The sequence below is a fragment of the Danio rerio genome, chromosome 1, assembly GCF_049306965.1.
Source record: "Danio rerio strain Tuebingen ecotype United States chromosome 1, GRCz12tu, whole genome shotgun sequence".
NCBI classification, from domain to species: Eukaryota; Metazoa; Chordata; class Actinopteri; order Cypriniformes; family Danionidae; genus Danio; species Danio rerio.
The window spans coordinates 57,764,422-57,776,610 of record NC_133176.1 but is presented as its reverse complement, the minus strand read 5'-3'; the positions used below and the strand labels follow the sequence as shown (position 1 = coordinate 57,776,610).

General features: G+C 35.2%; 1 protein-coding gene across 3 annotated transcripts in view; it reads left to right on the top strand.

Moving 5' to 3' along the window:
* The window catches only part of pkd1a (polycystic kidney disease 1a), a 179,627-nt gene that overhangs the window by 157,524 nt on the left and 9,914 nt on the right, over nucleotides 1-12,189 (top strand). For all 3 annotated transcript variants that reach the window (XM_073906194.1, XM_073906196.1, XM_021477406.3), the window contains 5 exons: nucleotides 1,827-1,957; nucleotides 4,104-4,224; nucleotides 6,707-6,832; nucleotides 7,993-8,167; nucleotides 9,671-9,958. In XM_073906194.1, coding sequence (XP_073762295.1) covers nucleotides 1,827-1,957; nucleotides 4,104-4,224; nucleotides 6,707-6,832; nucleotides 7,993-8,167; nucleotides 9,671-9,958 — 841 coding nt within the window. The remainder of the gene's footprint in view (nucleotides 1-1,826; nucleotides 1,958-4,103; nucleotides 4,225-6,706; nucleotides 6,833-7,992; nucleotides 8,168-9,670; nucleotides 9,959-12,189) is intronic.

The following is a 12,189-nucleotide window of genomic DNA, read 5'->3' as shown; positions in this document are numbered from 1 at the left end:
GAGGGTATGTCGCGTCGCGGGGGCACTTTTGATCATTTTGGAAGGGAACTTTCTATCCAAGACTAAAAAGGGCATGTGCACTGCGCAGGTTGAGCACTGTGTGTGCACGTGCATGCAAGTTGGGGAATAGGACTAATAATCAGTCATGGGGACTGCAGAAACACAGCACACTGTTCAGATTGATGCAGACATGAGACCTCTATCTCACTCATGGCTTGTCCTCTCAAGTGGTGGAAAGACGATGCACAACGTTACCCACTGCTGTCAACCTTGGCTAAATCATATCTCTCTGTCCCAGAAACCTCAGTCCCAAATGAGAGGGTTTTTTTCTGTTGCAGGGGACATTGTAAATACCCAGAGATGCCAGCTTTTACCAGATTATATTTATATGATAATTTTCCTTTAAACCCATCTCTATCTAAGTGAGTGAGTGATTAAATGTTGAATGTGATGAGTTTTCAACACTACTAAATTGAAACTTTATTTTTTTTGGTTTAATATTTTTTTGTTATTAAAATTGAAGTTCCTGTTTCAAAGCTAACAGATAGATGGCTAATTTGTATGTCATTGACACTTTTGGCACTTTTTTGGAGTATTTTCATAAGTTTTGTTTTTTCCTGTAAATGATTCAATAAATACCGTACCGTGACATTCATACCGAGGTATTACCGTACCGTGAAATTCTGATACCGTTACATCCCTAGTTGCAGGGGACATGCCCAGAGATCCCAGCTTTTACCAGATTATAGTTATATGATAATTTTCCTTAAAAAAAACATCTCTATCTGAGTAAGTGTGTGATTAAATGTTGAATGTGTTGAGTCTTCAACAATACTAAATTGAAACTTTATTTATATATATATATATATATATATATATATATATATATATATATATATATATATATATATATATATATATATAAATGGTTTAATAGTTTTTTTTTATTAAAATTGAAAAATTGAAGTTCCTGTTTCGAAACTTCCAGATAGATGGCTAATCTGTATGTCATTGATATGTTCAGTGCTAAGGTAAATAAACACTTTTAGCACTTTTTTCGAGTCTTTTCATTAGTTTTGTTTTTCCTGTAAATGATTCAATAAATACCGTACCGTGCCATTCATACCGAGGTATTATCGTACCGTGAAATTCTGATACCGTTACATCCCTAATATATTTATATATATATAGAGAGAGAGGGAAGGAGGGAGTGAGAGGAGTATGTTATTTTCCCACAGATAATTGGTCTTGGCTACTTCAGCACAAGTTGTTCCAGAGTCTGTGAGACTTGAACAGAGAGTAAAGGCAGCACACTCCTCTCTGTGCTGTTATTTGCTGAATCTCTGTGCATGTGCTGTTGATCTGTGTGCGGTCAGGCAGGTGTGTGTGTGTGTGTGTGTGTAGATCTGTGCTGATGTATGTGTTCAGACAGATGAAGAAGAGCTGACAGTGTGTTGATGTCGAGCCTTCGACAGGTGGATGCTGTTTCACACCATGAGCCTCTCTGAGCATCTCACACACACATGCAAACACACACACGCACACTCAGTCTTGCACAAACACACACCAAAACATGTGCAAGCATAAACACACTTACATGTACACACTCGCAAAATCACACACACACACACATTCACACACTCACTACTTTCACATAATGTCGTACACACACATACGCAAACAGACACACTCACATTTACACAAACACACACACACACATACACTTAAACATACACACACAACCTCAAACGCACGCACACACACATAAACATGCTAACACACAAACACACACACATATTAACTCGTGTCTGATCTGATCTGTGCAGTCGTGAGGATGTGTGGGCGTGGCTCTCAAACTCGCTGTTACCACGGCTACTGGACGAGCAGGTGCTGATGGAGAAGACGGGCAGCCTGCTGATTGGTCGAGCTCGTCTCCGGCAGACGAGAGCTCAGCCAGGTACCTGAACCAGCACTAATCACATGACCACTGTTGACCATACCCTCATTAACACATCATCTACTACACAATGGCTTGATTTGATGTATTCTCTTACTAATTGCAGCTGTTAGCTAACTGTTAAACCAGTAACAGAGTTGACATTTTACAGCCTTGTGTGTTTTAGCTCAGGATGCTAACCTAGATAAATGATCTGTGAATGGAGTAAGCAAAGTAATCCTGTTTTTCCCTTTTGAGAGAAGATTATATTGCTTACCTCATTGGCAGATTATTCTGCATGCTTTAAAGAGCAGCTCACTTAATTTTGCTGTATTATTTCTAAAAACACCACAATATGTTCTGCTTGGCTTGAAAAAGCTTCTTGATTTAAGGATTTTTAGATATTTGGACTAGAAACAAGGCAGAAAATCTAAGAAAAGCAGTTTTTGCAGTGTATAACTTGAGTTTACTTGTTTTGATACATTATTTAAAGTATATTTCTCTATCATACTCTCAGCGCAATAAGGCGTAAGATGTGTTTGGCGGGATTTGTTGCTATTTTCAGACCAGCGCAACAGTAATTTTTTATGTTTTCCACCACATTGTTTAAATAGCAAATCAATTTGCACCACTTTGTGAACTCATGAGTGTGCTGGTCTATAAAGGAGGTGTGTTAAGGCGCATTGTTGGTGTGTTGCTATTTTGAGGAAATGAAATAGACCGCACCATTGACAAACTTAAAGCTGCTCTAAAGTCCAGCGCAGAGTGCGCTAGTTTTCCATTTATGCAGGTCCGAACACTTAAACATTGCTTAATACACACAGGATGTACAGAAACACACAAATATCTTTACAGGAGAAAACAATTCAAGGATTAAAATGTTACGGAAATTATTATTTTCTACATAAATATAAAAACCACTGCCTCCATGCAGCTTTCAGTTTATTCATGACAATCTGCATTTGTATAATGTTATTATTATTAGCTGTATTATTTATTATCTCCATATTTATATTTGTTTAATAAACAAAAGTTTAGATTTTTCCACCTGTGGGGTTTGGAGACATCTGCATCACCGTATGGGGCATAAAAACAGGATGTGTGTTTGGATATAACTCAGGTTTTTGACCACACTTGGTTATTATTATTATTGTTCAATTATTCATTTACATTAAATTTAAATTTGTAGGCTAATGGATGTCTTCAGAGGAGTGAATACATTTCCTTATCCACAAAAGTAAAGGAGTAAAAGTAAAGAGTATAGTAAAGAGGCTGAATGGAGGAGGCTTGTTCTTTATCCTCGCGCTGCAGATGCTCTGTTTAACTCGCTAGTGAAGTGTTCAGTTTTTACACTTAAAAAGCACAACTGACTCTTATGTGAGATGAGACTCTGATTGGTGTAATGCATTTTATGCTCAAAACACGCCCAGAACTCATTAAGAGAATAAGCACAACCCTGTTAGGCCATGCGCCGGGCGCAAACTGTATTTTTCCATCCTTAAAATAGCAAAACTGGATTCGGACACGGCCTTAATGCTTATACGCCATGCGCTTTAGACTTTGCACCTAGATCTTTAAAATAGAGTCCTAATAAAAAAAATTTTGATTAATGGGGCAAGTAAAAACTAGGTAACACTTTATTTTGATGGTTCATTTGAGTATTAGTAGACTGTCTGCTTAATATCTGCTAATACTGCTCCATCAAAAGACATTTAACTGACTATAAGACACTTTGCAAGTACATGTCAACTTACTTATCTAAACCCAACCCTAACCTAACAGTCTACTTATAATCTATTGAGAATTAGTTGGCATGTAGATGCAATGTAACTTCAATTCAACAAACGGACCATCAAAATAAAGTGTGATCAAAAACTCTTTTACACTGGCCAACAGAGCACTTTTACCTGTATTTTTATGACATTTTATTGATGTAAAAAGTCTTAAATTTGACTTGACTTTTGACTTTTCTGAAACCCTGAAACCATATCGGTAAAATGGCTAATTTTATCATTTTTTTGAGAGGTCAGGATGAAATTTTCTTTCTTAAAAATGTTTAACGCAATGAAGAGACGAATGAGCTATATGCACATGTGTTTATAAAACTAATAATAAAATGCAGAATCTCTTCACCTTATGACACTCTCTGACCCTCGCTGTCCTCCAGAATGCCCCGTCAGTGGATATTTCCCAGCATCCTCTTGGTTTGGGTGTGTCCAGGCCGGGTGGGCCGAGTCAGCATCCGGATTGGTGCAGAACTGGAGCGTCAGTACAGCTCAGAGCAGCGGGTGAGAGTCACATGACCAGATAGTAAACTCATCAGATATAGAGAAATCTGACTGAAAGTATAAATACAGTTAAATTTTTCTTGTTTTTTTTTTCCAAATCTTTCCCAAATGATGTTTCATAGATTCAGGAAATTTTCACAGTATTTTCTATAATATTTTTTCTTCTGGAGAAAGTCTGGTTTGTTTTATTTCGGCTAAAATAAAAGCAGTTTTAAATTTTTTTAAAATCATTTAAGGTCAATATTATTAGCCCCTTTAAGCTATATGTTTTTCAAATGTCTACAGAACAAACCACTGTTATACAATGACTTGTCTAATTACCCCAGTTAAGCCTTTAAATGTCACTCAATACTACAGGGTGTTTGCAGGGTCTTAAAAAGTCTTACATTTAAAAAAAAAAAAAAAAAAAGTTTTTCAGCTTTTAGGTCCAAAATTATTTTGAACTGTTCTTAATTTTCCTTTTTTTATGAACACATTCAATCACCAACAATTCATCTCAATTTAACTTTTAGCATAACTCTATTTATAATAATATTATAACATTTTGTTATGTGTACATTAGTTTATTAACAGTTTAAGTTATGTTAAAAAAATTGCATGTACTGTACACAACTAGTGTCTGCTTGATTTGACACATTATTTCCAATATGAAGAGATCAGATGCAGAAACCTTTTAATGCCGTCTGGAATTTTCTTTTAAAATGAGCATTTCCATCAGTCCTTTTTTGGCAAAAGATAAATTCTTTTCATGATTTTTAAAGTGAAATAAATCCACATAAACAAAGGAGAGAAATTTCAGACGGCACTTAGAGGTTTTTGCATCAGAACTGTTCATATGTGGATAAAATAATTCATTAGAATTTGTTTCTTTGTTTGTTGATGGGGCAAGAAAACACTTTTTTTTTCTGCTGGGCCATTAAGGAAATCCTTAGTGTTTATCCTTATATAAGTCGGAAATTTCATTCTTGATGGTCCTAAAAGGTCTTAAATTTGACCCTGTACTAGTATCTTGAAAAATATCTAGTCAAATATTATTTAGTCATCATGACAAAGATAAAAGAGATCAGTTATTAGAGTTATTAAAACTATTATGTTTAGAGATGTGTTGAAAAAATATTCTCTCCGTTAAACAGAAATTAATTGGTGGAAAAAAAATACACTGGGACTAAAAATTCCAACTTCAAATGTATATACACATATTAGCCCCTTTCACACATACAGACCTTTCCGGAAAATTACCAGCAATTTTCCAGAATGATGTGTATGTGTGAACAGGCCCTTTTTGAAAATATCGGTAAATTCAGTCAGTTTTCCCAAAAGAGAAGTTGTAACATTACCGGTAATTTGCCGGACTGCTGCGCTGTGTGAATGCAGAAGGATGATTGCCGGAAAGAGCACGTACACGTCTAGAATGTACTGACGTGAGACGTCTGCTTTAGAACAGTCAGACGCATTCACGTCCGCGCGGTTTATGAAAAGAGAAGCCTTTAAATGTTTTTCCAGACACATTTAGCTGCTAGATGTTAGTTAAAAACGTTTCTAAGCTCCTTCTTAATGCCAACTGTGTAAATAATTATCGATAGGATGCTTATGATAAACCGCTGTTTGTTTACATTCAAGCTCTGCTTCCTTCAGTTGCTTGACACGTCGTGTGAGCTCGTGAAACAGCCCGTGAGCGTCAGCACACACACATATCATGTACATCTCGACATGTGAAAGTGTTCCTCTAAATGTTTATTGAAGCTGAGCTTTATTGAAGCTGAGTTTGTGGTGTAGTCAAATGTTTACAAATGCAAGCTCAGCCGTTTAGAGCTCATTTGTGGTGAATGATGTCAGAATTTACCTATATTTTGGAATGGATGTGTGAACGGTCTCTACCGGAAAAATTCCGTAACGTCCTCGCCTGTGTGAACAGCACTTTTTTGGATTTACCGGTAAAGTCGTTCCGGATATTTTCCGGATATTTACTGGTATCGCTTTGTGAAAGGGGCTATTGTTTCTATCATGGACTTGTCATCAGTGATTTATATAAACTGAATGTGTCTGTAGCTTTTATTAAGAACGATAAATCAAAGCTTCAGTCGTGTCCCCTACACTGAAAACTGCAGATTCTGCTGGGAACAGAGCCAGTTTGAGCCTGCAAAGCGATGCCTTCAGTCAAATATTAGAGGTTTGCTCGTGCTTTTATGACAGCGCTTATAAAACTACTGCCAGACCAATTTGGCTTTTGATCTGATAGAAATGAGCTGAAACTTTAGCCCTGGAGTCCTGCATCAGTGTCAGTCTGTGCAGATCTACACATCAATATTTCAGCAGTCAGACTGATCCTGGAACAGCTCCGAGTCTTTGTTTTCTCACCTCTGTGTTCACACGACACTGAGATTCTCATGCAGGTTTGATGTGTGTGTGTGTGTGTGTGTGTGTGTGTGTGTGTGTGTGTGTGTGTGTGTGTGTGTGTGTGTGTGTGTGTGTGTGTGTGTAGTGTGTGGCACTGGGGTCAGGTGTCTGTCTACAGCAGCTCTGGATTCGTGCAGGATCTCAGCAGGAAGATGCAGGACTCGAAAAATCTGATCAATCAACTTAACACACACCAGTGGCTCGACCCGCTGTGAGTAACACACACACACTCAGATCCTCTACATACTAATCAGTCGAGGAGATAGACAGCAGAAAAAGGCAGAAGAACTATGAAAAGAGTTGTTTGTGTTTTATAATGTGTTTTATAATGATTATTAAGTTACTGAGCTACTGCACACAACACTCAAAGCTGTCTAATAAGGTTTTATATTGCTATTCATATTATAAAATAAATATTTTTATGTTTTGTCATTTTTTCTGTCTTCATTTGATTTAACTTTGTATTTATTTTATTGTTTTAATTGTTTGTGTTGTTTAATCAAATACTTTTTAATGACCAAAATTATCCTTTATGTATTTTTTTATTTATTCTTATATATATATTAAAAACATATACTATATTATATGTTTATATATTTTATTAGATTTTAATATTTTAATAATTAATTGTTTTATTTTATTAATTATTTTATTTTGTGAAAGTAAGATTACAGTTTATTTTGTAATATTTGATGAATATTATTTTGTCCAATTACTTTTGGACCCTTAACAAGTGGGAGGCACATATGCAAACTGTTGTAATTCCTAGAGTTCACCAGATTTAGATGTAAATACCCTCAAATTAAAGCGCACAGTCTGCAGTTAAAGCACATCTTGTTTGTTTCATTTAATTTAATTTTATTAATAATTTTATTGTAATTCATAATAATATTTAATAACAATATTTTAAAATCATATGTAAGTATTTATATTTATTTCTTTAAAAATTCCTTTTTAAATATTAAAAGATTAAATACAAACGATTTTTATTATTTTATTGATTTTATTAATAATTTTATTTAAATTAATAATAATATTTAACCATATATATATATATATATATATATATATATATATATATATATATATATATATATATATATATATATTCATTTTTAATGCATATATTATATTATATTATATTATATTATATTATATTATATTATAATTTGTGTTTTAATAATATTTCCATATTTATGCAAGCTGTTAATAATAATTTTATTTATTGATATATGAAAATATCTTAATTATACTTAATTATACTTAATTATAGTACAAAACTTCCAATCAGTTGTAGTTGAACAGTTAATAATTATTATTTATTAACAGTTAATTATTACATTATGATGTTGTGTGTTCGTGTGTTTTCAGGACGAGGGCTCTGTTCTTGGAGTTTTCCCTCTATAACATCAACACAGATCTGCTGTCCGTCTTCTCATTCCTGCTGGAGTTTCCAGTGTCGGAGCGTGCTCAGTTGAGTCTGGACCTCAAGACCTTCAGCCTCCACACGCTCAGTCACGGCATGGACCTGCCGCTGTTCCTCACGGTAATCTCACATTAGCACTCAGATCTCATTTCTGACATCTTAAATAAAAAATAGGCTCATCTTACAGCTCTTAGTGTTAAACAGTTGAGTTTTACCACTTTTAAATCCAATCAGCTGATCGTCGGGTCTAGCAGGAGCACTTTTAGCTTAGCTTAGCATACATCATTGAATCGGATTAGACCATTAGCATCTTGCTCAAAAATGACCAAAGAGTTTTGATAGTTTTGTTATTTAAAGCTTGAATCTTCTGGAGTTTCATCGTGTAGTAAAACCAAAACGGAAAATAAAAAGTTGCTATTTTCTAGTCTGATATGCAAAGAAACTATATAACTCTTATTCTGGCATAATAATATAGGTTTTTATACCTGTATCCTGCACTTGCTGCTATTGCACTGCTGGTTAGAACTAAACTGCATTACGTTGCATTGTACTTGTACATGTGTAATGACAATAAAGTTGAATCTAATCTTATCTAATAAATAAACTTTGCTGCCACAAGACGGTTGCAGCAGTGCAATATTATTATCCAGCGCCTGAAAATAGTTCTGAATCATCTCTCACTAATGCCTTCATGGTTGCAAGGCTTGATCCCTGTACAGGCAGGTGATCACACTGGTTATATTGACAGTAGTTAGCAGATTTTCAGGCACTGCGTAATCTCATTGCACACTTTGCTGCCGTACCATGACTGCAGCAAAGTTCCTTGAATATTACGCCAAAATGAGAGTATAGTTCTTCTAGCCATGTTGGTCCTTAAAATAGCAACTTGTTATTTTCCGTTGGTTTTAGTACACAGTACTACTACAGAAGAGTCAGGCTTTAAATAGAAAACTTTTTTTTTTTACTTTCAAATGAGATGCTAATGGTCTAATCTGATTCAATGATCTATGCTAAGCTAAGCTAAAAGACTTCATACCTGGAGATCAGCTGAAGTAATTCAAAAATATTAACTGTTTGAAGTCCACATGAACTAGGTGCTGCAATCATTTTGTTTTCGTTTTGTGATGCAGTTGCTAGACAAATGGAATGAAAAACACGGTGGGCGTGGCTTGTTATTCTACCGTGAGCTGATTGGATGTAATAGAATTGGCATTTCATTCAGAAAGAAGGGCAAAAGGGTTTGAGGAGTTATTACAACCTAACAGACTCCGCCTGCTCAGCATTTCTGTGTGTTGTCAAAACTGACAGCTGGAGGGGTGTGGTTAAGTATGTTAGCCACGCCCAATACCTCAGACAGACCTAATCTGAGATCCTAACCGAAAATAAAAAGGAAGCTTATTTTCAAAAGAGCAAACGCTACTTTTTGTTCTTAATGACATGCACTGATCAATTGTTCTGCACAAAACTAGCGATGTGAGCTAACAAAATCAGTACGGTTAGTTTTAATTTGATGTGTACTTTACCTCTAGGAGAGCTGTGAAATGTGGGGATTTTCAAAATTACCGAAGTTTGTTTGTAGTGTTATGAAGACAGAGGTCATTAAACTCTTTCCGTCTCCCACAGCTCATCCTGCTGGTGTTGCTCATCTATTTCTCCGTTCGTGAGGGTTTGCTGGTCTGGAAACAGGGCCGCTGCTACTTCCTGCGCGTGTGGAATTTAGCCAGCGTCTGCAGTCTGCTGCTGGCCGTCTGCGTAGCCTCTTTACACCTGAGCCGCTCTGTTGTGTCCGCGCAGCAGTGGAGAGCCTTCCTCCAGCACAGAGACGCCTTCACAGACTTCTTTCCTCTGGCCCAGCAGAACCAGCTTTTGACCCAGATGAGCGCCACTCTGCTCTTCCTGCTGGTGCTCAAGGTGAAACTGGGATTTTACGTTTTTGACCGTCACTTTAGCTTCGATTTGAATGTGGCAAACGTATAAGGTGTTTATAAGTTGTGAAATTGTTTTGAGTGTTAGTATGTTGAAGTAGCGATTAGGGATGGGTATTGTTAAGGTTTTAACGGTATTGCTACTTTTATCAATACCGCTTATCGGTTTTGTACTTTAACGGTTCTCTTATCGGTACTTTTTGTAGTGTTTTTTAAGTGAAAAAACAACAACAATTCAGCTTTATTTGTATAGCGCTTTTACAATGTAGATTGTGTCAAAGCAGCTTCACATAAATGGTCATAGTACCTGGAACAGTTCAGTTCAGTTTAGCTCAGTTCAGTGTGATTTAAAATCATTACTGAGAGTTCAAACACTTAAGAGCAAATTCATCGATGCGTAGCTCTACCAATCCTGAACCATGCGAGCCATTGGCGACAGCGGAGAGGGAAAAAAACTTCACCTGATAGGAGTGAAGAAGAAAAAAAACAACACCTTATTTTATTATTAAGTTTTCAATGTAAAATAAAAAGAAACCAATTGTTGTTAAACAAATAATATTTTTTTTCCTTTAAAAAGAATGTAAAATGGTTTGAAGGAAAATGACTCAGGAAGGAAAATGATTCAGTTTTTAACGATTTTCTAGAGAAAAATCAACATGTTTGACTTTTTTGACAGAAGTCAGGATCATTCTTGGTTTCTTGTGCTCCCTGCAGTTGAAAATAGCCTCGTTGAGTTGCGAAATGCAGTTAAATAATGAAATGATGTTTAAAAATTTTCATTAACGCATTGACATAAAAGACTTAACAGTGTTTTGGGAGTTAACTGTGTTTTTAATACAGTTTTTGAGCATCTTGCAATGTAAAAATAAGGAGTTTTTATAATTTAATTAAAATTAATAGGCATAGTTTATTATTAGGCTATTCATAGGCTATATTTGTAAATAAAACTGATGAAAAAGCAATTTTAATGTTTAAGATGTATTTAGGCTACTGCAGAAAAGAATACTGTTTTATTACTGAATATTAATATTATACTAATTTAAGTGATTGATGGCATACTGATGTAAATGATACAATGTTACCGTTAGTAGCTCGGCAGTCAAAAATCTTTTCACTAGTTTTCATTGCAGTTTATGCACTTTTGAAAGATACTTTCACTTCTCTGGATTGCTCCGTTTCTGCTTATACAAGAAAACAACTTGTTGCTTTTGTTGCAACGGCCATCAGGCTGTATTTTAACAGTCTAGGCACAAAGTCCAAAGCGCAGGGCGCGAAAGCATTAAGGTAGAGTCAGAATCCACTTTTGCCATTTTTAGGATTTGTTTATTTTCCCCCCAATTTCTGTTTATTGGAGAGCAGATTTCTTCAGCACATTTCTAAACATAATAGTTTTTATACCTCATCTCTAATAACTGGTTTATTTTATTTTTGTCATGATGACAGTAAATAATATTTGACTAGATATTTTTCAGGACACTTCTATACAGCTTAAAGTGACATTTAAAGGCTTAACTAGGCTAATTAGGTTAATTAGGCAGGTTAGGGTAATTAGGCAAGTCATTGTACAACGATGTTTTATTCAGCAGACAATCGAAAAAATAATAGCTTAAAGGGGCTAATAATATTGACCTTAAAATAGTTTTAAAGAAAATTAAAAACTGCTTTTATTTTAGCCGAAATAAAACAAATAAGACTTTCTTCAAAAGAAAAAATATTATCAGACATACTGTGAAAATTACCTTGCTCTGTTAAACATCATTTGGGAAATATTTAAAAAAGAAAAAAAATTAAAAGGGGGGCGAATAATTCTGACTTCAACTGTATATGCTGTTGTTTTGGCTCACTTTAAAGTAATGTTTTAAATATTATAATATGTACATAATGGTAATTATCAGTGTCTGATAGCAGTGAAATGTCTAACTTTGCAAGGTATTAATAGTATTTAGGATTAGAGATCATAAACATCATTGAGTAAACCTCAAATTTAATGCCATGTGTAATAATGTTGATTCATGTTTTATTACAGTTTCTGTCAATGACCTTTTTACTAGCAAACTCTTTTCAAGTTTTTTCCACTTATCTTTATTCATGTATATACACAGTCACAAAAAAAGCAGGCTTTTAAAACACATGTTCAACGAGCCGGGTGTCATGTCATTTTCATTTGCTTATCCGGGGCTGGGTCGCGGGGGCAGCAGTCTTAGAAGAGAACTCCAG